This window comes from Cervus elaphus, chromosome 19, assembly GCF_910594005.1.
Source record: "Cervus elaphus chromosome 19, mCerEla1.1, whole genome shotgun sequence".
NCBI classification, from domain to species: domain Eukaryota; kingdom Metazoa; phylum Chordata; class Mammalia; order Artiodactyla; family Cervidae; genus Cervus; species Cervus elaphus.
Genome location: NC_057833.1, coordinates 54,569,427 through 54,595,700, shown reverse-complemented (window position 1 = coordinate 54,595,700; position 26,274 = coordinate 54,569,427). Strand labels below are relative to the sequence as shown.

At 39.8% G+C, this 26,274-nt stretch overlaps 1 protein-coding gene across 2 annotated transcripts in view; it reads right to left on the bottom strand.

Annotated features, from left to right (window-relative positions):
* IGSF11 (immunoglobulin superfamily member 11) overlaps positions 1 to 10,788 on the bottom strand; it is a 139,377-nt gene extending 128,589 nt beyond the window's left edge. For both annotated transcript variants that reach the window (XM_043875168.1, XM_043875170.1), the window contains exon 1: positions 10,373 to 10,788. In XM_043875168.1, the coding sequence (XP_043731103.1) occupies positions 10,373 to 10,424 (52 nt within the window). In that variant the 5' untranslated portion in view covers positions 10,425 to 10,788. The remainder of the gene's footprint in view (positions 1 to 10,372) is intronic.
* Between the last annotated feature and the right edge of the window lie 15,486 nt (positions 10,789 to 26,274).

The following is a 26,274-nucleotide window of genomic DNA, read 5'->3' as shown; positions in this document are numbered from 1 at the left end:
GATTAGAAAACAACTTTGGACATTTTGAGAGATATAAACATCACTGCAGACTGAAAGGATGGTCCCTAAAGGAATGAATCACAGCAGGAAGAAACTGTGGCTTAAAGTACATAGACTTCAGGAGAAGGAAAGGGAATGAGAGGGGAGAACAACTAGCAAGCCCCACCAGGGGGAGGTTATAATGCCTCCCACTGAGGCCGACTGAGCTAATGCTCCGAATTCCTAAAAAGCTTTTCTAGCACTGGATGCACGTGGGAAAGGGGAGAGAGGGCTCAGACCATGCCATGTGCATGCTCATCGCTCAGTCATGTCTGACTCTTTGAGACCCCCGTGGACTGTAGCCCACCATGCTCCTCTGCCCGTAGGATTTTCCAGGCAAAAATACTTAAGTGGGTTGCCATTTCCTCCTCCAGGGAATCCTCCCCGCCAAAGGATCAAACACACCTCTCCCAAGTTGGCAGCCAGATTCTTTACCACTGCGCCACCTGGGAAGCTTAGACCATGTGAGATGTTAATTAATTATCTCCATTCTTGGGAGATTAGTTCCAACATACAGGCCTTCAGGACTAAGAACACCAGCTATATGAATGGGAAACTTCGAGGTTCTAAACGGATTCCCAAAAGTCCAACATCACTCTTCAGTACATGGAGCAAAATGTTTAGAAATTCTTTAGGGGAAAAAAAATTCTTGAGATGGACAACTTCAAAGTTTTAGGACTAAAGAGAAGCTAAGAAGCAATTTTAAAAAGGTATATAAATACAGCATTTCTACATAAACTTGTAAAGTCACAGAATTTGAAAAGACTGTGAAAATAGAACTCTTTCACCTCTATTTCACAAAACACATAGCAAGGTTTAAGGATCAGCTGAAGCTGACAAACCAAATCCCTGAGGAAAATTTTAAAGAAATTATTTTTCTTTAACAGAAAAAAAAGCATGTTTTTCAGGCAATCCAAACACAGGGAAGTACCATCTGCTTTAGTAACCACTCATTCATTCAGTCACAATTATTTACTGAGCACTTACTCTATGCCAGGCATGGTACTGTCTTTTAGGGAAAATGTATATACACACATATACACGCACACACAATTATATGATAAAATTAACCTCATGGAACAAGGGGAAACTGTAGAACCAGGTCCACAATCTCATACACACCCACCAATTCTAGCTTCTAAGGTGATTTCTGGGTCTGCCTGGTTGGCTACAGGGGTTTTATTTGTTGATATCAATCCTGGAATAGGTAAAACAGAATAACTGGAAGCAACTACAACATCCAGTAGCTAGATATATTTACTTAAGAAGAATCTGATGCTACTAACAGAACATAACATTCTCCAAAATGGAAGGAGAAGATGGGAAGGAAAGAGAGAAAAGAAACAACATTAATGACAAAACAAATGTGAATATGTCTTAAGCTTCCACTGATGTGATCTTCAATAGACTTTGGTGAAATTTTAAATTTCTTTTCATTTAAAAAACTTCAGATTAACGAGTCTTCTAATAAATCACAGCAAGATCCTCAATGATCCACTTCCTAGAGTAACAGAAATAACAAAAATAAACAAATGAGACTTAATTAAACTTAAAAGCTTTTGCACAATGAAGAAAACTATAGGCAAGGTGAAAAGACAACCCTCAGAATGGAAGAAAATAATAGCAAATGAAAGAACTGTCAAAATTAATCTCCAAAATATACAAGCAGCTCATGCAGCTCAATACCAGAAAAACAAATGACCCAATCAAAAAGTGGGCAGAAGACCTAAACAGACATTTCTCCAATAAAGACCTATAGATGGCTAAATAAACACATGAAAAGATGCTCAACATTGTTCATTATTAGAGAAATGCAAATCAAAACAACAATCAGGTATCATCTCATTCAGAATGGCCATCATCAAAAAGTCTACAAATAATAAACATTGGAGAGGGTGTGGAAAAAAAGAAACCCTCTTATACTGTTGGTAGGAATGCAAACTGGTACAACCACTATGGAGAACAGTAGGGAGATTCCTTTAAAAACTAGGACTAAAACTACCATACAGCCCAACAACCCCATACTGGGCATACACACTAAGGAAACCATAACTGAAAAAGACACATGTACCCCAATGTTCACCGCAGCACTGTTTATAATAGCCAGGACATGGAAGTAACCTAGATGTCCAATAGCAGATGAATGGATAAGAAAGTTGTGGTACATACACACAACGGAATATTACTCACCTATAAAAAGGAAAGCATTTGAGTCAGTTCTAATGAGGTGGATGAATCTAGACCCTCTTATACAGAGTGAAGTAAGTCAGAAAGAGAAAGGCAAATATCGTATATTAACGCATATATATGGAATTGAGAAAGATAATACCAACGATCCTCTATGAAGGGCAGCAAAGGAGACAGACATAGAGAACAGACTTTATGTCTTTCAGTGGGAGAAGGAGAGGGTGGGATGATTTGAGAGGACAGCACTGAAACATATACATTACCACAAGTGAAACAGATAGCCACTGCGAGTCTGATGTATGACGTTGGGAACCCAAAGCAGGTGCTCTGTAACAACCTGGAGGGATGGGGTGGGGAGGGAAGTGGGAGGGGGATTCAGGAGAGAGAGGACACGTGTACACCTACGGCCGATTCATGCTGATGTACGGCAGAGGCCATCACAATACTGTAAAGTAACTACCTGCTAATTAAAATAAAAAACTAAATTTAAAAAAAAAAAAAAGAATGGCTCAGAAGTGGCGCCATTACATTAGAGTTACATTCACAATGTCAGATTGCATTATTACATAGTTGTGATCCACCACGAAAAAAATTTTGAATTTCCCACAAACCTACTTTAACCATCGTCCCAACTCTAAACCCTGACCCACTATCTTCCTTCCCTCCCCCCGCCACTATCTTTCTTAGCCACTAACGTTAACCTAGTGAAGGACAGGGAAGTCTAGCATGCTGCAGTCCACGGGGTCGCAAAGAGTCAGACATGACTTAGCTACTGGAAAACAACAACAACGTTAACCTAATTCTCTGAAGATTCTCCCAAAGAACTTTCTGTGATAAAAGAGTTTCCTAACTCAGCACTTCTGAGACCTCAACTTCCTCACAGGCAATGCTCTTCTAATTAAGTGTGCATCTAATCTGTCAGTTTGTTACCTCTCTTAAGATGAAAATACTAAATGAAGAGAAACCAGTAGGTAGACTACTTCTAAGAATGTTTTATTGAATAGACTTCTTGTTCACACTGGTAAATTGCATTAGTTTAATCTTGTTCTACAAAAATAAAAAATTAATGATATTTATGAAAACATGATCTCCCTATAACACATCAATGAGGCAGAACCACACCATACAGCATTCTACATAGTACCTAATAATGATAACAATGAACTGATATCAGATCAATGACTGAGTCTGTGATTTATGAAATTAGGAAACAGATTTTTCTTTCTTTGACTTCACATTTCTGCAATTTTAAAACCATCACAGATGCAAATTACTACTACAGTCCTTGTTACGTGGTAGGAAACCAGGCACAGAGGAAATCAATTACCCAAACAGTAATGGAAAGAAATCCTTCCAGTTTAGTAAGATCAGCTTAACTAATAAGTAAACTAATTAACTTTCCACTTTTAAGACCAAAATCAGCTCAAATCGGATGGTATGTTGAATACCACCCAAGAACTGACAACCTCTCTTAAACTAGCTTCTCTCCAAGTACAATCAAGGGAGGACTTCAGAGCCTCCAGATGTTCTGAAGCTGCTCTCAAAACACAGAGTTAGATGTGTAAGTGCCAGAGAGTCCTCATCGAACAAGGGAGGAGGAAACTGAGGGGACCGTGTTCACCTGAGGTCATCAGACTACCAGAAAGTCAGCAATCCTTCCTCAAACTGCCTAAAATATATACTGATACACAGGTGTAGATAACAGATCAGAATCCCTTTTCTAAATAACCCAGTTACAGGTGAGAATTTTAGGGGAACGCCACAATTTTCCCAATTTTCACTTCCAGAATGGTGTTCTGTGTAACAGAGCAACTAAAGAACCTTGTGCACCAGCAACTGCCTGGTGTGACACTAAGTCACATGGCTTAAGCATGAAGATTCAGATGAGGCTTTGCATTATAAATGCTTCCTCTGTCCAAGTGTGAAAACACATTTGAAAATGTGCCACATATTGTTACTGGGGGTGGGGGGGCAGTCTTTACCCACTGCATCACTACCTTGGGTCTGACAACAGTTCTAAGCATCACATTTTTGAAGCACTTGCTGATTTAATAGGTAAACTGCTTCCTGAGGAGTCCATGTTGAATACTGAACTTAATTTCTCTAAAATTTTCACCCAGTGGCTGTCACCTTTCATGTAGGTCAAACTACAAATTTTTACTAAAAAGTGAATCCTTCCAAAAAGTTCCATAATTAAAGTTAAAGGTAGGCAGCGGAAATTCACAGTAAATGTTTCATAATGCTAACACTCAGGCTCATAATTCTTCTCATTTTCATTTCATGTTGTCTTTTACATATTTTCTCCAGATTCTGGAAGCTTACCTGCTATTTTAAGGAACCACAAGTAATACAAAAAACACTTTATATACCACAGCTTCCTTATCCATTCGTCTGCTGATGGGCATCTAGGTTGCTTCCATGTCCTGGCTATTATAAACAGTGCTGCGATGAACACTGGGGTGCACGTGTCTCTTTCAGATCTGGTTTCCTCGGTGTGTATGCCCAGAAGTGGGATTGCTGGGTCATATGGCAGTTCTTTTTTTTTTTTTTTTTATTAGTTGGAGGCTAATTACTTCACAACATTTCAGTGGGTTTTGTCATACATTGATATGAATCAGCCATAGATTTACACGTATTCCCCATCCCGATCCCCCCTCCCACCTCCCTCTCCACCCGATTCCTCTGGGTCTTCCCAGTGCACCAGGCCCGAGCACTTGTCTCATGCATCACACCTGGGCTGGTGATCTGTTTCACCATAGATAGTATACATGCTGTTCTTTTGGAATATCCCACCCTCACATTCTCCCACAGAGTTCAAAAGTCTGTTCTGTATTTCTGTGTCTCTTTTTCTGTTTTGCGTATAGGGTTATCGTTACCATCTTTCTAAATTCCATATATATGTGTTAGTATGCTGTAATGTTCTTTATCTTTCTGGCTTACTTCACTCTGTATAAGGGGCTCCAGTTTCATCCATCTCACTAGGACTGATTCAAATGAATTCTTTTTAACGGCTGAGTAATATTCCACGGTGTATATGTACCACAGCTTCCTTATCCATTCATCTGCTGATGGGCATCTAGGTTGCTTCCATGTCCTGGCTATTATAAACAGTGCTGCGATGAACACTGGGGTGCACGTGTCTCTTTCAGATCTGGTTTCCTCAGTGTGTATGCCCAGGAGTGGGATTGCTGGGTCATATGGCAGTTCTATTTCCAGTTTTTTAAGAAATCTCCACACTGTTTTCCATAGTGGCTGTACTAGTTCACATTCCCACCAACAGTGTAAGAGGGTTCCCTTTTCTCCACACCCTCTCCAGCATTTATTGCTTGTAGACTTTTGGATAGCAGCCATCCTGACTGGCGTGTAATGGTACCTCATTGTGGTTTTGATTTGCATTTCTCTGATAATGAATGATGTTGAGCATCTTTTCATGTGTTTGTTAGCCATCTGTATGTCTTCTTTGGAATATTACTCAGCCATTAAAAAGAATTCATTTGAATCAGTTCTAATGAGATGGATGAAACTGGAGCCCATTATACAGAGTGAAGTAAGCCAGAAAGATAAAGAACACTACACCATACTAACACATATATATGGAATTTAGAAAGATGTTAATGATAACCCTATATGCAAAACAGAAAAAGAGACACAGATGTACAGAACAGACTTTTGGACTCTGTGGGAGAAGGTGAGGGTGGGATGTTTCGAGAGAAAAGCATCAAAACATGTATATTATCTATGGTGAAACAGATCACCAGCCCAGGTTGGATGCATGAGATAAGTGCTGGGGCCTGGTGCACTGGGAAGACCCAGAGGGATCGGGTAGAGAGGGAGGTAGGAGGGGGGATCGGGATGGGGAATACATGTAAATCCATGGCTGATTCATGTCAATGTATGACAAAATCCACTACAATACTATAAAGTAATTAGCCTCCAACTAATAAAAATAAATGAAAAAAAAAAAACAAAACCACTTTAGATATACCTAACCCACTGGTACTCCTTTCCTAATTTGGAAACAGTCTGTTGTTCCATGTCCAGTTCTAACTGTTGCTTCTTGACCTGCATACAGATTTCTCAGGAGGCAGGTCAGGTGGTCTGGTTCCAAATTGGGAAAGGAGTACGTCAAGGTTGTATATTGTCACCCTGCTTATTTAACTTATATGAAGAGTACATAATGAGAAATGCTGGACTGGATGAAGCACAAGCTGGAATCAAGATTGCCAGGACAAACATCAATAACCTCAGATACGCAGATGACACCACACTTAACAGCAGAATGAGAAGAACTAAAGAGCCTCTTGATGAAAGTGAAAGAGGAGTGTGAAAAAGTTGTCTTAAAACTCAACATTCGGAAAACTAAGATCATGGCATCTGGTCCCATCAGTTCAGTTCAGTTGCTCAGTCGTGTCCGACTCCTTGTGACCTCGTGGACCACAGCACACCAGGCCTCCCTGTCCATCACCAACTCCTGGAGTTTACCCAAACTCATGTCCATTGAGTCGGTGATGCCATCCAACCATCTCATCCTCTGTCGTCCCCTTCTCCTCCTGCCCTCAATCTCTCCCAGCATCAGGGTCTTTTCAAATAAGTCAGCTCTTAGCATCAGGTGGCCAAAGTATTAGAGTTTCAGCTTCAACATCAGTCCTTCCAATGAACATTCAGGACTGATCTCATTTAGGATGGACTGGTTGGATCTCCTTGCAGTCCAAGGGACTCTCAAGAGTCTTCTCCAACACCACAGTTCAAAAGTATCAATTCTTCGGCGCTCAGCTTTCTTTACAGTCCAACTCTCACATCCATACATGACTACTGGAAAAACCATAGCCTCGATGGTCGCATCACTTCATGGCAAACAGATAGGGAAACAGTGGAAACAGTGACTGACTTTATGTTGGGGGGCTCCTAAATCATTGCAGATGGTGACTGCAGCCATGAAATTAAAAGATGCTTGTTCCCTGGAAGAAAAGTTATGACCAACCTAGACAGCAGATTAAAAAGCAGAGACATTATTTTGCCAACAAAGGTCCATTTAGTCAAAGCTATGGTTTTTCCAGTAGTCATGTATGGATGTGAGAGCTGGTCTATAAAGACAGCTGAGTCCCAAAGAATTGATGCTTTTGAACTGTGGAGCTGGAGAAGACTCTTGAGAGTCCCTTGGACTGCAAGGAGATCCAACCAGACCATCCTAAAGGAGATCAGTCCTAAATATTCATTTGAAGGACTGATGCTGAAGCTGAAACTCCAATACTTTGGCCACCTGATGAGAAGAGCTGACTTAGGTGAAAAGCCCCTGATACTGCGAAAGATTGAGGGCAGGAGGAGAAGGGGACAACAGAGGATGGGATGGCTAGAGGGCATCCGGGAGTTGGTGATAGACAGGGAGGTCTGGTGTGCTGCAGTCCATGGAGTCGCAAAGAGTCGGACATGACTGAGCAACTGAACTGAACTAAACCCACTGGTAGAACATAACAGAAGTCAACTTTTCAACTTAAATTGCCTTTGAAGTTACTCCACAGAGAATGAAATTAAAAAAAAAAAACAGAAATTTCTTGACAATCATTTTCTTTCAAAAATGTAAAAGACTATTTCTACCTTTATTCTCCCATTGTAGTGGCCACTGCCATCATGGTTATTTATCTGGCATCCATTTCCCTTTTGCCCTTCTGTAATGGAGCCAACTTTGTTGCACCTGAAATCTACCTTTCCCCCTCCTTCCACACTGTAAATTCTAGGAATGGGCCCTAGTCCATCCATGCCAACACTGCCATTGCCTGGCTCAAGAATTTAATATGCAGTCAGGACCTGGTACTCTCCTGGAGACTGTTATGCTGGGCACTCAGCAGCTGTTCATCCTTATCCCCTCCCCCTCTTAAGCAAACAGTATCAGTGTCGTGTCCATGGCCCACTGAATAAAACCTAAACTCAGCAGTCAACATTCTCTATCATCCTTTTACTACCTTTTTAGCCCTTCCTGCTTTGCATACATATCTCCTGCACCAGCAGCTATAGCCTGGCCTTTCCAGAATATGCCCGGGCACTTTCTACTTCATATCCTACAGCCAGGCTGTTCCTTTGGCTTAGAAAACCAAACACCCCCATCTCAGCCAATTCAAACCCTACTCAAAGTCCAGATCAAAAGTAAACTTTTCCATGAAGTCTCCCTTGATATCACCACCACCACCAACAAATGGCACTCATACATTCCTTGTATCATAACTCACTTGTGCATGCTTGCAGCTTGTCTGAAAACTGCAAACTCCTTACAGGAGGTGGACAAGGTATTTTTTACAGAAGGTGGAGAAACTTGTGCATCTTTGTCTCCCAACACCATCCTGCCCCACCCAAGTGCCCAGAGTGGAGGCTCAGTAAACACTCGTTGAACAAATGAACACAGTTTCTTGAGGCACACAAATACCTCTACAAAATAGATTATCACAAAGGCTGAAATGTCCTTGGAAGTCTTTAAAAACATCCCAGTATGTTTAGGAATAGATCTGCTGAAGGAAAAAAAACACATCAGATGACCTTGTAAGGCTGATTCTGAAAATTTCACCAACTCTTTTAAAAAGTACTGCCTAGAGGGATTGGGTAGAGAGGGAGGTGGGAGGGGGGATGGGGATGGGGAATACATGTAAATCCATGGCTGATTCATGTCAATGTATGACAAAACCCACTACAATATTGTAAAGTAATTAGCCTCCAACTAATAAAAATAAATGAAAAAATAAATAAATAAAATTTTTTAAAAGTACTGCCTAATAATTCAAAACCCAACCATACACAAACGCCATTTATAAGAAGAGGTGGCATTTATTGTAATAGATGAAGGCTAACAACGTATTTTTTACCAAAAAAGTCAGCTGTTCTTACAGTAATATTTAAAACAGTTTCAGTTATGTCCGAGGGATTATTTAAAAGTTCGCTTGCTCTATCTCATTTCACGCTTAAAGAAAGTAGGACAGAGAAAAATATTGGCCCTCTCAAAGTAGTGACCAGACAAAGTTAATTGGGAAGTACATGTTTATATAAAGCACATACAAATGTCACTTTGTACATCATCACCAAATATATACCTACTGAGGTCCTGAAAAGTTATCTGTAATTTTGAACATTTCCTTCTCTCGCTCCTATGGAAAAGATATGCAGTTTTGTATTTCTCCCTGCCCTTAAACTGAATCTGTACAAATTTAAGTCGGCTAAAATTAAGTTACTTCAAGATCTATGAGTACATTAACAGTTCAAATAAGGTTATAAATTATGGGAAACATACCAGTATCTTCAAAAAGAAACAGTATTAACCACAAAACTCCATAAACCAGTTATCCTGCTTTTTAAATAAAAGCCTTCAGAATAAATCTCAGTAAATCTCAACAATGAATTAAATGGAACAGAAAACTTGATTCCACAGGACAGGAAACACACACACACAAAAAAAAAGTCACTTGTCTAAAATGAAAACAGGGTCTCAACACGACAGCTAGTCATAGAACGTAAAATTTAAGAAGATAATGTAGAAATCAAAATGTAAATGGATATTTTTAGAAGACAGTTAACAAGAAAATTAAACATGTTTATTTCTTTTGTTCTAATATGGCTATGTTTTATGTATTTTTGTAAATCGACTTAAATTCCTTGGGGAAGAAGCTCGACCATTAAAAAATAAATTGTTTTCAAATCTCGTGTACGTACTGTAGAGTTTTTGTGTGTGTGTTTTAATAAAGATCACATTTTCAGTCATAACCGGCACATGCTCTTTAAAGATCTTGTGAAAACCGCAACTTAAAGTGTTCCAATTATTTTAAAAACATTTCCAATGTTCCCGCAGCCGCCTGGTAACGGAAACGATTCTAAAACCCGTTTCTCCCTGGACCCAGAAAGTAAGGGAGTTCGTTATCTAGAAGGGGCAAAGAGCGCGGTCACGGTCGGAGTCCTGTCAGGACCAGCGGTAACCGGGCGGGGGGCGCAGTCACCTCTCGGATCGTTAACACCTGAGCCTGAGCCGTGCGGGGGCCTCGCCGACAGTCACGAATATGGCCCCCGAGAAAGTTGGGTTCCCAAGACCCGCCCCGGCGAGACAGCCTTCCCCGGCCCGCCGGCCCCGCCTGGCCCCACCAGGAGGGGAGAGGATGGGAGGGCCACTCACCGTGCAGAGAGAAGAGCAGCAAAGGCGCCAGAGGGGAGCCGCGACAAGTCATCCCGGGGCCGCGGGGAGCGCGCCCGCCGCCCGCCCGGCTCCTCGTCGCGGCAGCCGAGGCGCGGGCCGGGCTCGCGGCGCTCTTGGGGCAGCCCGGACCTCCCAGACTAGCCTCCTGGCCGCAGTCCGCCCGGCGGGGCTGGGACGGTGGGACCTGCAGACCAGGCAAGCGCGGCTCCCGCGCCGCCGGGCTTCACAGAGGCTGAGCTGCGCGCAGGTGCGTCCCGGGCTCGCCGGCCTCGCCCCGCGGCGCCACGGCCACCTCGCACTGCCCCAGGACCCGCCGGCCCCTCGCGCCGCCTGGGGACAGCCACTCCCCCCAACTCTCGCCCGGCTACTCGGGCGGCAGCCCGGCTGCGGCTCGGCTCCGCGCCGCCCACTCGCCCCTCTCGGTCTCCCGGGCAACCGCGGCTCCAGCGCGACGCCTGGCGGCCCACCCGCGGAGCGGGCGCGGCGCGCAGCTGGCGCGGCTGTGGCCACCTGTGAGCTGAAACGCCCGCTCCCCGCACGCCTCCGCGAGCGCCGGGGACCGAAGGCGGGCGTCCTCCTCGCAGGCAGCCAGGGCCCCTCTCCCGCCCGGATCCACTCCCAGGACCCGTGGTGACAGTCCTGAGCCCCAGAGAGCTCCACGAGGCACTTCACCACCGCCTGCGTCCCAACCTCCAAGATTATTTTCACATTTGTTTCGCCCTTTCACTTTCTCCCGGTCCTTTCTTTTGTAGCCTAAATAGTCCAAAAAAACCTGACCCTGGCAAAGTTAAGAGTTGATGAAGTTTGTCCTATATCTTTTATTTTTCTAACTACCCCTTTTTTTCCCTTCAAAGGAGCATAGGGGCTGTACCATGGAAGACTTAGGTCAACTTAACAGTATTTAAAATTTTTGTTTTAAACCTTTTTGCTTTCTTAAACTAATTTCAAGTATTTGTTGAGTAGTAAAACTAGAAAAATTTCTTTTCATGTTAACTAGAGATGTTTTTGTTGTGGTAGTTGATCACTTTGGTTGGGTTTCTATTTTTTTGTTTATTGTTTTGGTTGGGTGGGAAGAGAGACCTTCATGGCATCTGAAATTATTTTACTTAAATATCTACCTGTATCTTTCCTTATAAAACCTTATCTTCATTTCTCTAACAATGAGGTTGCTGCTCTCTTTCTTAAAGCCCATAGTCCCATTCTACTTCAGTCTCTCACCCAAGCCTTCTAGATTTGAGGACATACATAACGCCCTCTGTAATGTAAGACTGTCCTGGCTAATTTCTTCAGCAGCATAGATTAGAATTCTTGGAGCCATTCAGAAATTCTGAGCCCCCATCTGGCAGATACAGTCCTCCCAGGGCAACTCAGAAACGAAAATAGAAAGCACAGAAGAAAGACAAAACGAAAAAAAATGCCTATACATTTGGACAAAGATTGGGAGGCATACATAAAAATTAGTATCAAGATGGTGGAATTAGGGATGCATTTTTTCTCTTCTGAAAATGTTGCTATTACAATTTCAAGTTTAAAAAAGAACCACATTAAGAAATACCAATCACTTTTAACAAGAATACCCTGAAAAGATAGTTTGTTTATGAATTTTAAATGCCTCAATTTTGCTAACTATTTCCAGCTTGCTAGAATCCATGACTAGATCTCTAATGGCAAGAAATGAATGATATGACAGTGTAGAATTTTTTATATTAACAGAAATCTAACATTTTAAATATTTCATCACTTGCTTCATTCTTTTAAACTCCAGAGTAAGGACTAGATTTCTTTTTAATCCGTCCAGTTCAGTTCCTGACTTTGTCTTGTGCTTATTCCTACATTCTAACCCAGCCCCAAGTAGGGTATAAGAGTCAGTAATATTGACAAAAACCACTACAATATTGTAAAGTAATTAGCCTCCAACTAATAAAAATATATGGAAAAAAAAAGAGTCAGTAATATAAGGAGAAGAGCAAGGTGTTACTTGGGGCAGAACTTTGCTTCACTATAATCCTATATTTAAATACAGAGATAAACTACTTATTCTATAATTAAATAATCTAGTAATTGAGGCTGAAAAGCCTTGAAAAGCAAGTTACCTGATATGATACACTTTTTTAGCAATTCAGTTCAGTAAATATTTACTGAGCACACTGTGTAAGGCACTGGGTTGAAGGCTGAACACAAAATATATGACCCTTACCCTTACATGGCTTCCAGTTGCACTTGGGATACATCTACAGTGTCATGAATCAGCACAGAAGAGAACTGTCCTGCCTCTTTGTCACCATAGCGTACTTCTGCCTTCCCAAACAGGAGCTACTGTGTTACTGAGAGGAGAGAGAGCTCACAGTTCCGTGGAGCAGTCCTTCTAATTGAAAAAGAAGCGTGGCTTCTGAAGGGAGACTGGGACCGATCAGATTTCAGGAGGCAATCTGGCTGCCCAGAAGCATGGGGGCAGATGGTAGATGGTGGACTCAAAGGAAGCAGATCAGAGTACTGGAAACTCCAAGTGCTGCACACAGAGGCGTTCAAAAGGACACTCTCACAGGAAACAAAGAAAAAAAGATGTGCTATTTAATTCACAGAGCTTATTCTCCTGGCATGTGCTCTGAGTAAATTTTTTATTAGTAATGAGTTTTACCAACTCTTTTATTCTAGTCTGCCTTATAACCACAGTAGGATTTCTTTAAATCTCTTAATTATTCTGAGTGCTAAAGCAACAGACAGCATCTTTCATTTGTATAATACTTTATAAATTTCAAAGTGCTTACACATATATTGTCTGATTTAATCTTCATGGCAACCCCAGGGAGTATGTAAGGCAAGTAGTATCACCCCTTCTTCACTCAACTAAGACACTAAGTCTCCAAAAGATCAATGAACACCAATGGGCAGAGCCAGAACCAACCCAAAAGTTTTCAACCACACCACAGAGTCTTTCTTTAATCTCTTTATAGACCAACATCTAAAAAATTCTATATCCACCATAATGTCTTAAAGCTATTTTTCTTAAAGCTTAATGCTGCTGTTGCCTCCCCAACATTCACCCCACTACCACCACCCCCCACCAGCACAGGAATAGCTGTAAAATTTGAATAAGACAAGCACCGCCCTCACCTCTGGAACTCAGATAGGGTTCTATCTGACCAAGGAAGAAATGCAGAGAGAAGCAACTGGGGCAAGGGACTATGTTATAGTGAATATTAACCTTGGATCAAAACCACTGATGACCTAGTCTTCCCTGGTGGTCTTTTTACAGTGGTTGGGACTTTGCCTTCAAATGCAGGGAGGGTAGGTTCAATCCCTGGTTGGGGAGCTAAGATGTCACGTGCCTCATGACCAAAAGACCAAAACATAAAACAACAGAAGCAATGTTGTAACAAATTCAATAAAGACTTTAAAAATGGTCCACATTAAAAAACAAAATCTTAAAAAAAAAAAACACTGATGACCTTCAAATATAGTCAACCTGTCAATATTTAAATAGGAGTTATCCAAATTCAAATTTTAGTCCTACACCAGTTTTTCTCCTCCACCCATCAAAATTCAAGACCATCTCTTTCCACAGTCAGTTACTCTGCATTCAAGAAGAGAAAATTAAATTTATGATTAGTTTAGGAGAAACATAATTAGAAAAGAAAAACTGTGGAGGGAATTAAAAGGCTTTACAAAGCTAAATATAAATTATTTTAATTAGCTATTTTAAATTATTAATACCACCTATTCCTCTTCATTCATGTATGTAATTAAAGGTTAATTTATGTTTTGAGAATGTCTATGGAATGTTTTATAAGAATATCATTCATAAAGTTAGAAAATTTCCTTTTGATCCTTGTTTGAGCCCATAACTCATTGTGTAACTATTTTAACCTCACTGCTTATAACCATATATAGTCTAGAGCAGAGCCTGGTCCTTTTTTTTTTCCAATTTTTATTGGAGTGTAGTTTATTTACAGTGTTGTATTAGTTTCTGCTATACAACAAAGTGAATCAGTTATACATGTAGATATATAGATGTATATCTCCACTCTTTTTTAGATTCTTTTCCCATATAGGCAATTAGAGTGCTGAGTGGAGTTCCCTGTGCTACACAGCAGGTCCTTACTTGTTCCTATTTTAAATACGGTTCTGCGTATATGTCATTCCCAATCTCCCGGTTCATCCCCCCTCCCTACTTTCTCCCTGGCAACCATAAGCTTGTTCTATGTCTGTGACTCTATTTCTGTTTTGTAAATAAGTGCATTTGTACATTTTTTTTAGAGTTCACATATAAGTGAAGCACTTCTTTGGTAGCTCAGCTGGTAAAGAGTCCGCCTGCAATTCGGGAGACCCTGGTTCGATTCCTGGGTTGGGAAGACCCCCTAGAGAAGGGATACACTACCCACTCCAGTATTCTGGCCAGGAGAATTCCATGGACAGAGGAGCCTGGCAGGCTACAGTCCATGGGGTTGAAAAGAGTTGGTCACAACTGAGCAACTTTCACTTTCCCTATAAGTAATATCGTATGATATTTGTCTTTCTCTGATTTCCTTCCCTCAGTAGATAATCTCTAGGTCTGTCCATGTTGCTGCAAATGGCACTGTTTAGTTCTTTTCTTATGAGCCTGATCCTTTTAAAAGTAAAGTTTAAGAGGAATTCTTTCCCATTCCCCTTTGTGAAGAGGCAGTAAAGTCTCTGAAATAATAATAAAGGAGAAGAGAAGATAACAGTGGAATCATTAGAGTAAAACAACAAGCAAACTAATAAGTGTCTACTGTATGTTAAGACATAAATAGATCATTTATTATTTTAAAACATCCTCCTCAAATTTTGGATCAATTTATAACCTAGATAAATAGGTTAGTCTTTCTTATATCTGTTTTTGCCTACGCCTCTATTAATGCTTGCTAGACAAGACTTACAGGAGGGCAAATAGCATCTCCGCCCCCCACCCCCTCACTGTAGCCAATCCCTATCACTATGGTGAGTATTGCCGAAGTGAAGTTCCACATCTTTATTCATCTTGAGAAAAGTTAGCTCTTTTCCCTGAAACTATTTTAGTATGAACACATTTGTGTTTAGACAAAGTCATTCTCTCAGTAGGGTTCAGTTTAACAGTGCTATTGAATTCATTGTAATGGCAAATTTTAAACAGAACTACTAGGTTTTTTAGGACTTGGAAAGGGAGCATAAGAAGCATTTTATGACACCTGAAAATTTTTTGTATTCTTTCTTATAAGGAAAATAGTTTTGAAGTATTCTTCAAATTCTCTTTACCAGTTTTCACGAATCTAAAATAATCTGTTTCAACCTCTGTCACTTGATTCTATACATTGGGGTATTAGCAACCAATAATATTATGTTTTTCAAATTCGATGAGTTTTTCATAGAAGTTTAAAGTATAGATCAGACTTTAATTGCTGACAACAAAATAGATGAGAGACCTCGGCTTACAAAAAAGGTGAAATTATTTTTTTAATCTTACATGAATTGATGAGCTCTCAATAAAATATAGAAAAGTCAAGCTAAAATCTAGAAGAAAGAAGGAATCCTCTATTAATAGTATGTGCTATTCTCAACAGAGCATCCAGAGTTACCCTATTAGGTCAGGTCAAGTCACTCCTCGACCCGAGTCCTGCCAATGGCTTCCTGTCTCACTGAGAGTGAAAGTACAAGTCCTTGCTATAAACAAAAGGGCTTGTGTTAGATTCCTATTGCTGCTGTGACAAATCAGTGTAAACGTAATGGCATGCAATCACACAAATTATTATCTGATAGTTCTGAAGTCAAAAGTCCAAAGTCTCATACAGTAGCTTTCTCATCTACAGAGGGCAGCAGGGCTGTATTCCTTTCTGGAGAATCCATTTCCTTACCTCTTCAGCTTCTAGAGTCTACCTGTTTTCCGTGGCTCACAGCCCCCTTCCTCCACCTTCAGAGCCATCAACATAGACCTCTCACCTCTCACTGCCATCCCTCTGACTCTCTCTCCTGCTTCCCTCCACACTTGAGGACTCTTGTGATTTGAGTGGGCCCACTTGGATAATCTCCTCATCTCTAGTTCAGTTGAAGAAAGATCTTATCTCCATCTGCAACCGTAATTCTCCTTTGCCATGTAAGGCAACATATCCATGGGCTCTAGGGCTTAGGAAGTAGGCATCTTTGGTGGGGAGAGGGACGTTATTCTGTTTACCACAAGGCCTTGTGTGATCTAGTCCCCTATTATCTCTCTAATCTCTTCTTCTGTTTTCCCCTGGCTCATTCAGCTCTCACTACAGTGATCTCCCCAGTGTTTCTTGAATAAGCAGGAACATGTTTACCTCAGTTCAGTTCAGTCACTTAGTCGTGTCCAACTCTTGGTTACCCCATGGACTGCAGCACACCAGGCTTCTCTGTCCATCACCAACTCCCAGAGCTTACTCAAACTCATATCCTTCGAGTCAGTGATGCCATCCAACCATCTCATCCTCTGTCGTCCCCTTCTTCTCCCGCCTTCAATCTTTCCCAGCAGCAGGGTCTTTTCCAAGGAGTCAGTTCTTCACATCAGGTGACAAAACTATTAGAGCTTCAGCTTCAGCATCAGTCTTTCCAGTGAATAATCAGGACTTACTTCCTTTAGGATAGACTCGTTTGATCTCCTTTCTGTCCAAGGGACTCTCAAGAGTCTTCTCCAACACCACAGTTCAAAAGCATCAGTTCTTCGGCGCTCAGCTTTCTTTATAGTCCAACTCTCACATCCATACATGACTACTGGAAAACCCATGACTTTCATTAGACAGACCTTTGTCGGGAAATGTTTACCTCAGGGCCACTGAAATTGCTCTTTCACTAGATTTTTGCATACCTCTCCTTTCACTTCCTTTAAGTCCTACATGTCACCTGAAGTGAGGCCTTAGCTGACCCTTCTATGTAAAATAAAGTTTTAAAGACATTTTAAAATACCCTTCCCTATTGTACTTTTTTCAGCACTCCATCTCTAATACACTACAGTTTACTTAATAATCATGTTTGCTTATTGTCTGTGTCACTCAATAGAACCAAAGAGGACTGGGACTTTGATCTGTCTCATTTATAGCTGAAATATTGGTACCTTAACAGTGCTTGTTACACACTTGTTTAATCACTAAGAAATGTATGCTAAGTTGTATATGACTCTTTTGCGACCCCATGAACTGTAGCCCACCAAGTTTCTCTGTCCATTGGTATTTCCCAGGCAAGAATACTGGAGTGAGTTGCCATTTCCTTCCCCAGGGAATCTTCCCGACCCAGGGATCAAACGTGCATCTCCTTCCTTGGCAGGCAGATTCTTTAACATGGAGCCACCTGACACTGAATAACCATTCTAATAGATAGATCAGTGATTGAAGCAAAATTTCACAGGATTGAAACTAATCAGAATGCATTCCCTGGTCACAATTATATTAAGCTGTATATCAATAACAGGATGTATACACACACATACACACGCACATTTGGATGCTAATAAAGCCACCTCTAAATAATTCAAAACCCAAAATTAAGTCATAAAGGAAGCGAAAGCATTTAGAAGAAAACAATAATAAAGATATCAAAGCCTGTCCAACACAGCTAGAATATATATTTGGAGGGAAACTTAGAGCCTTAAATGTTTACATGAAAAAAGATGAAAGCCTAAAAACATTCTCTGACATAAATTGTAGCAATATTTTCTTAGATCTGCTTCCCTAGGCAAAAGATATAAAAGCAAAAATAAGCAAATGGGACCTAATCAAAGTTAAAGGCTTTTGCATAGCAATAGAGACCATACATAAAATGAAAAAAAAAAAAAAAAAAAACCTACAAATTGGGAGAAAATAGTTGCAAATGTTGCACCCAATATGGGGTTAATTTCCAAAATATAGAAATACCTCATACAACTCAACATCAAAAATAAAACAAAAGCACAACCCAATCAAAAAATGGGCAGAAGACCTAAATAGACGTTTCTCCAAAGAAAATATACAGTTGACAAACATGCACATGAAAAGATGCTCAGTGTCACTAATTATTAGAGAAATGCAAATCAAAGCTATAATGCACCACACTCACGTCTGAATGGCTATCATCAAAAAGTCTACAAATAATGAATGCTGGGGAGGGTGTAGAGAAAAGAGAATTCTCCTATACTGCTGGTGGGAATGTAAACTAGTACAAGCCCTGTGGAGAGCAGTATGGAGGGTTCTTAAATAAAAATAGAGCTACCATATTATCTAGTAGTCCTACTCCTGGGTGTATATTCAGAAAAGACAAAAATTCTAAAGCAAAAAGATACGTGCACCCCAATGACTATAGCAGCACTATTTACAATAGCCAAGACAAGGCAGCAACTTAAATGTCCATCAACAGATGACTGGATAAAGAAGTACTATGTATATATATATATATACACGATGGACTATTAGTCATGAAAAAGAATAAAATAATGCCTTTTGCAGCAACATGGAAGAATTTAGAGCTTATAATACTGAGCGAAATTCAGACAGAGAAAGACAAATATTGTAGATATCACTTATACATGGAATCTAAAAATAATACAAATGAATCTATTTACAAAACAGAAGCAAACTCACAGTCTTAGAAAACAAACCTATGGTTGCCAAAAAGGAAAGAGAGGGAGGGGAATAATTTGGGAATATGGGATTAACAGATACACAATACCATATATAAAATAAATAAGCCACAAGGTATAACATAGGAAATGGGCTTCCCTGGTGGCTCAGCAGGTAAATAATCCACCTGCAATGCAGGAGAGCTGGGTTTGATCCCTGGGTTGGGAATATCCCCTGGAGAAGGGAAAGGCCACCCACTCCAGTATTCTGGCCTGGAGAAATCCATGGGCTATAAAGTCCATGGGGTCGCAAAGAGTCGGACATGACTGAGAGACTGTCAAAAATATAAATAAAACAGGAAACAATATTCAATATCTTATAATAACCTATAAGAAAAATAATCTGAAAACCATAGTATATGTAACTGAATCATTTTGTTATACACCTGAACCTAACATAGTATTGTAAATCAACTATACTTTGATTTTTTAAAAAAAGGATGAAAGCCTAAACACTAATGAATTAAGATACAGCTTAAGAAGTTTGACAAGGAAAATAAAATATATCCAAAGAAATTAGAAGGAATAAGATAATAAAAGGGTAAAATTAATAAAATATTAAACAAACATATAGAGAAGATAAACTCAGTCAAAAGTTGGTACCTTGAGAAGTTTAATTAAATTAACTAGACTAGTGAGACTAATCAAAAATTAAAATAAGAGAGGGAGAGCTCTCAAATAACGTCATAATAAAAAAGGAGAGACATCACTATAGATGCTGCAAACATTTAAAAATAAGAAGAATAATGAATAATTTTATGCCAATAAATGTGAAAACTTGGAAGAAATGAATAAATTCCTAGAAAAATATAACTTATAAACTCGTGCTCAAAAATGCAGAGAAAAACTGAATAATCTCATATGAATAAGGTAATTAAAATAATAGTTTAAAATCTTCCTATGAATAAATCTTCAGATCCAGACAATTTTAATAGCACTTTTTATCATATATTCAGGAAATTTAAATTTCCAATCTTTTGCAAACTATGAGAATACAGAAAAAATAGGAAACACTCCTCAACTGATTTTATGATGCTAGTATTATACTGAATATCAAATATTGGCAAATATAGTGGGAGAAAGGAAAAGGGTCCAACTTTCATCATCTCAAGAGATGCAAATCCATATTAGCAATCAAGTCCAGTGAAATATGAAAAGGATAATACATCACACCAATTGGATTTATTTCAGGAATGTAGGATTGGGTTATCTGAAAAATAGTGCTATTCACTACATTAAGAGATGAAAGGAGAAAAAATTATACAACCATTTCATTAAATTCCTATGAAAGCAAGGCTTTGAGAAAGCTGGTTCTCACTCTTGGAGGACAGTAAACTCAGCATAAAGAACTACAGGGTAGGACTACTTTTAATGGCACTAGACTGCTTAAAGTAAGAAAATAACATGCTTAAATTCTTAAATTCTGGGCTCAAGGCATGGAATGAAACTCAGATGCTTTCTAAGAGTGTACTAAAATACTGTTTTAGGGTTGATAAAGATTCATTTCAGAAATAAGGTCTGTAACCACAATAATCTCATTATTTTTTCCTGTGTTATTTATATAGTTACAATTTTAACTAGCTTTCTGTTTCTTTCCTTTTCCTTTACTATTCCAATTTAGACGTGATGGTGGCAGGTAACTTTACAGTCAGTCCACAGACTGAATAATATCAAGACAGAAGAACAACCCATTGAACTTAAATCTGGAAAATGTAACTAATATTAGACTTTGGGTTGTCTTCTAAAATGGAAGAGAAGAATTGGGTTATATTTCGAATGTAAGGAAGATAACGCACATTATATATTTTTTAAGTATTGTTTTTCAGTCACTAAGTAATGTCCAACTCTTTGAGATCTCATGGACTGCAGCCCACCAGGGCTCCCTGTCCCTCACTATCTCCTGCTGTTTGCCCAAGTTCATGTCCACTGAAGGAGACAACTGGATGACAACTGGATGAGTCTGAACAAGCTCAGGGGAGATGGTGATGGACAGGGAAACCTGGAGTGTTGCAGTCCATGGGGTTGCAAAGAGTCAGACACGACTGAGCAAATGAACAACAATGTCCATTGAGTCCGAGATGACACCCAACCATCTCATCCTCTGCTGCCCTCTTCTCCTGGATTAATAGCTGGCCAGGAATTCCAGGGGTCCTGTTGCTAGATCCTTATCTATTCCTGAACTGGCTGTGGTTTATTGCCACCTGGTAGTACCTCAATTAAAGTTCAGCTATTGGGAATGTTTTTAAATATGTGCTGTGCTTAGTCGCTCCGTCATGTCTGATTCTGAGATGCCATGAAGTGTAGGACGCTAGGCTCCTCTGTCCATGGGGATTCTAGTTTTTAAGTGTGTGCTGTGCTTAGTCGCTCAGTCGTGTCTGACTCTGCGACGCCATGGACTGTAGCCCGCCAAGCTCCTCTGTCCATGGGGATTCTCCAGGTAAGAATACTGGAGTGGCTTGCCATGTCTTCCTCTAGGGGAATTCCCAACCCAGAGATCGAACCCAGGTCTCCTGCATTGCGAGTGGATTCTTTACCGTCTGAGCCACCAGGGAAACGCAAGAATACTGGAGTGGGTAGCCTATCTCTCTCCAGGGGAACCTCCTCACCCAGAAATTGAACCAAGGTCTCCTAAATTGCAGGCGGATTCTTTACCAACTGAGCTACCAGGGAAGCCCATTTTTAAGTGTAAACATAAAGAAAAATGTATGGGCAGATGTTGGGTATCAGAAGGGATAGACTCAAATGTTTTGATTATTAACATTTTTTGACTGTTAAGCATGAAGACCCTCTTCCAGTGTTCATAGAATTCCCCAAAGTTTGATTCTCAATGGGAAGCAGAGCACACTTTCCACTGCAGAAGCCAGAAGTGCTTCCCCGCCTCCTAGCAACCAGCGTGTAGTCAGGGCAGCCAGGTGGGGCATCCAGTACAGGGCACCAGCAGTGGTGGTGGTGCCAGGAACTGCCCAGTGAGACCTCACTGGATTGTTCCCACAGTGTCGTTTTGGCTCCCTAGCTTCCTTTCTGATCCTTTAGACTTCCCATCTTTTCCACCAGTTACCCAACATCCTAGGCTTTCTCTGCTTTAACTAATCACCATCCATTTCTGTCGCTTGCCACAAAGAACACTGTCTTTAGGATTAAAGTGTTCTGAGGTTTTTTCCTTTCTAGAAGGGCATTAGAGATACTCACTAACATACTTCAAATGGGGAAAGTCGTACTTGATGAGAGCCATCAGAGATCTTTCTAGACTAGTACTCAAAAGATATGAAGAAACAAGCCATAACAAGAACCAGATATTTCAAAAAGATAGCCTCTGGTCTGGTAACATGCATATCAGTATATGGATTGGTATACTCAGTTGGGCATACATTTCAGATTTAATTTCATCTATATTTATGGCATACTTAGTATATGCTAGGCACCATGTTATGTATTTCAGGGTATGTAGTCTCATACAAATCCTCACTAAAAACCCTGTGAGATACATGGTTTTACTCATGTTTTCAACTGAGGAAAACCGAGATTCAGAGATGCTTTGAACTGCTTTGTCAAGATCACTCAACTCTTTAAGTAGTAAAAACCACATAGTAAAACCCAACATTTCGGACTCAAAGGCCACTGTTCTTTCCACTAGACCTTGATATCTCTATTTGAATTAGCAACCTGATTAACTATCGGAACTGATAATACTTCTGCTACTTTTTAATGTTAAAAAATTGTTGATTTAGATGTTATCCTGTTTTCTGAATCTGTTCATGAATATTCTCCTTTAAAAGATATAGACTTACATAGTTAACTTACATAGTTAAACATCCTGCTTAAAAATTAATCTAAACTTTTATAGTTAATGAGCTTGAAGGAATCAATAATATCTGGATTTTGTGTACCATTAATAGTAAAATCAGAAGCAACCATAAAAATAGAATTCAAATTAAAAAACAGTGAGGCACACTAATGTTTATAGTAACACAATAAGGAAAAAGTTAGATGGCCTAAAAGATATTTTACTTCTAATAAATTGGTTCATAGCCTTAATACCATTTTAGAAAAATTAACATGTATTTACTCATTATTACCAAAACCCACATGTTAACACTCTATAATTCTAAGGGAAATGTCCCCCAGTATTAGGGACCTTTCCCGTGCACTGTGTTAGATCTTCTCAGCCCTGCCTCTCATTCCAGCCTTGCTGGAGGCTTAGCTCAGCTTCCCACTGAATAACCTAACAGTGACTTGCTTCACAGTGGCCTATACCAAGTACCCCTTCCTACTCGGGAGCATCTCTGACACTGTTGCCTGGGACACCAGGAGGAATCTGGCAGCACAAGAATGCCCACACTTACAGGGACACTTGACCAATGTGGGATGGAGCCAACAGATAATCCTTCTTCCTTGCATACAAGCTACAGTTCGAAAGCTCCTCAGAAGGTCCTGGCATGATCAGTAGTAACCAGCTGACAATGAACACAACCTAACTGGCTTTTCCTCCCTCCCTTTTCACTTCCTTATCAATTAACCCTCTCTTCTGAAGTTACTTTTTAAATAAACCAACTCTAAATATGCCTTTGACTCAAAACAAATATTCATGGGAACCCAGGCTAAGAGACCTACTCTTAAGTAAATTTTATATGTCTGTACTATGGCTCTTACTAAGATTTTACTGTAGCTTTTTAAATAGGCAGATATTTTTACATTATATATCAAATTTCTGGAAATAATACACTTCTTCTTGTCCTGTGGGTCTTGGCAGGTTTCTATCATATGCCTTTTTGATATCTAAAATCAAACATGGCACATGCAAATGTAGAGTTTGCATTTGAACTTCTAAATGACAAAAGGTTTGCTCAGTTTCAACTCTGCTTTATTTTTTAATAATTTTTAGAAAGCCACTTAACCTCTCTATGCCTCAACTGTGTCCTTTACAAAAATTGTCTTATTTCCTACTTCATGGTTATCGTAAGGATTCAATGAGGTAACATATGTGAAAATGCCTATTATAGGGACTTCCCTGGTGGCTCAGATGGTAAAGAATCTGCCAGCAAAGCAAGAGACCCATGTATGATCCCTGGGTCGGGAAGATCCTCTGGAGAAGTGAATGGCAACCCACTCCAGTATTCTTACCTGGAGAATCCCATGGACAGAGGAACCTGGAAGGCTACATACAGTCCATGGGGTCACAAAGAATCAGACACGACTGAGTGATTAACACTACCACTACTACTAGGGGCTGGCAAATAATTGGCCTGGCAAGTAATGTTATCTGCCGTTCTTGTTATCATTAGTGTAGATCACTGACTCTATTTGAAAGTCTGCCATCATGGGGATAAAATATCCATTTTGTGGAGTTTATATTTTCACCAAAAACTTTTTGCAGCCATAAGCAAATATTTGAATTCATTTAGTGTTTGGAATCAAGATATATCCATAGAACAAACTGAGAAAACTTGTGTATGGATCTTTGAAATGAGAGACTTCAAGGCTCTTTTGCTTTAACAAATACTTTTATCTCACAACCAAACCTACCCTGTCCCCCAACTACTAAAAGTGCAGAGCTTCCATGCAGTCCCTCACCAATTTAACAGGCATAGAAAAATCCAGGCATAATTGTTGAGTGTAAAATAAAGAATTATAGCATGCAAAATGCATAGCAACAGTAGTATGAGGTTTTAAAAAAAAAAAAAAAAAAAACTGGGGTCAATACATTGACTAACTGGCCAGGAATTCCAGAGGTCCTCTTGCTAGATCCATATCTATTCCTGTCCTAGCTGTGGTTTAGCACCACCTGGTGGTACTTCAAACTAAAGCTCAGCTATTGGGAATGTTTCTTGGGTCCTGTATTGATTGGACACCCTTGGTGATTTCAGGAACAATGAATTGGCACTTGTTTCATCAGTTTGATGCAAGAATGCTGGGCCATAACATACAGGGACACACTCTCTGCTTTCTAAGACAGAACTATTTGCCATCTAACCTTCTTTGTGAAATAACTTCTTTACTGATCCCTGAAACTTGACCTTGGTCACAGTTCTACCAAACTGCTTTTAAGGAAGTAGGCTTTCAGTGCAATCTTTTAAAATATGTTTTATGTAGAATATATTGTTTTAAAATAGCATTATACTATGTAACATAATAAAAGGACAAAAGTCTATTCATCTTAGAGAAGAGATTCTAATTGTAATATTTCTTAATGGAGCATATAAATATATATTTTATTAGTGATGACAGTCTATCAATATATCTGTATCATTGGTAAGAGAGAGAAGAGGCTTAAGTTTTAGTAGACAGGGTTGCTAATTAAAGCCATAACAACTGTGAGGGAGTGAAATATATTACTGCAGAAATTAACTGAATCAACTTTAGGTATGTCAAATCAAAGAGGAGAAAAATTCCTCTTAGAAATAATCCTATTTGGAGGGTGAAAGAAAGACTAGACAACTATTTTAACTTGTAAATATTGTAAAGTATAATTTAAATACATCTGAAAATGTAGATACTAACTTTGCAAAGGTCTAAATTTCAGACAATAATAAAACCCCAGGTATATTCTACAGTATTCTGAAGCCAGCAATTAACATGTAGGTGATAGTAATGTATTAGATAGCACTGCTAACATTTACCCAATCAGAAAATCAATCTCCATCCTTTCCTTTTGATCCTTTCACAGTAAACAACTAGGATTGGTGGCACTAGTTAAAGCAAAGAGGGAAAGAGGAGGAAAGAAATCACATATTTGCTACCGATTAAAAAGGTGCTATTTGTTAACAGTTGCTCACTGCTTTCGGAGGAAATTTTTCACGTCTCTGATTCTGTTGTCATGGCAATGGCAATGGAGATCTCTATCTTCCCAGCACTGCAATTCCATAGAGCAATGATTCTCTAAAGTAGGAGACAACTCTGGGAGAAAAAGCACTGGGTAGGAGGAGTGATCGTTGTTGAGCCTCTGCTGGGTGCAGGGCATTTTGCATTGTCTCCTTTAACCCTGACAGCAATACTACTAGGAAGTATCTTCCATTTACAAAGGCAGAAACTGAGGTCCATAAGGCACCTTAACCAAGACTAGAATACGTATGTTGTGAAGTTGGCATTCAGATGTTCTGACTTTAGAGCACACGCTATATTACAGTTCTTCTAGACCAAAGAAATAAATAGTCTAACTTTTAACCCTAGGTCCTCAACAAGAATATGTGCAGGATGGTTCTACATACACGATTTATTCCTCACCACAGCTCAGGAAGAAGAATTATGTTCATCACATAAAGGTGAAGTGACATATACAGGGAAT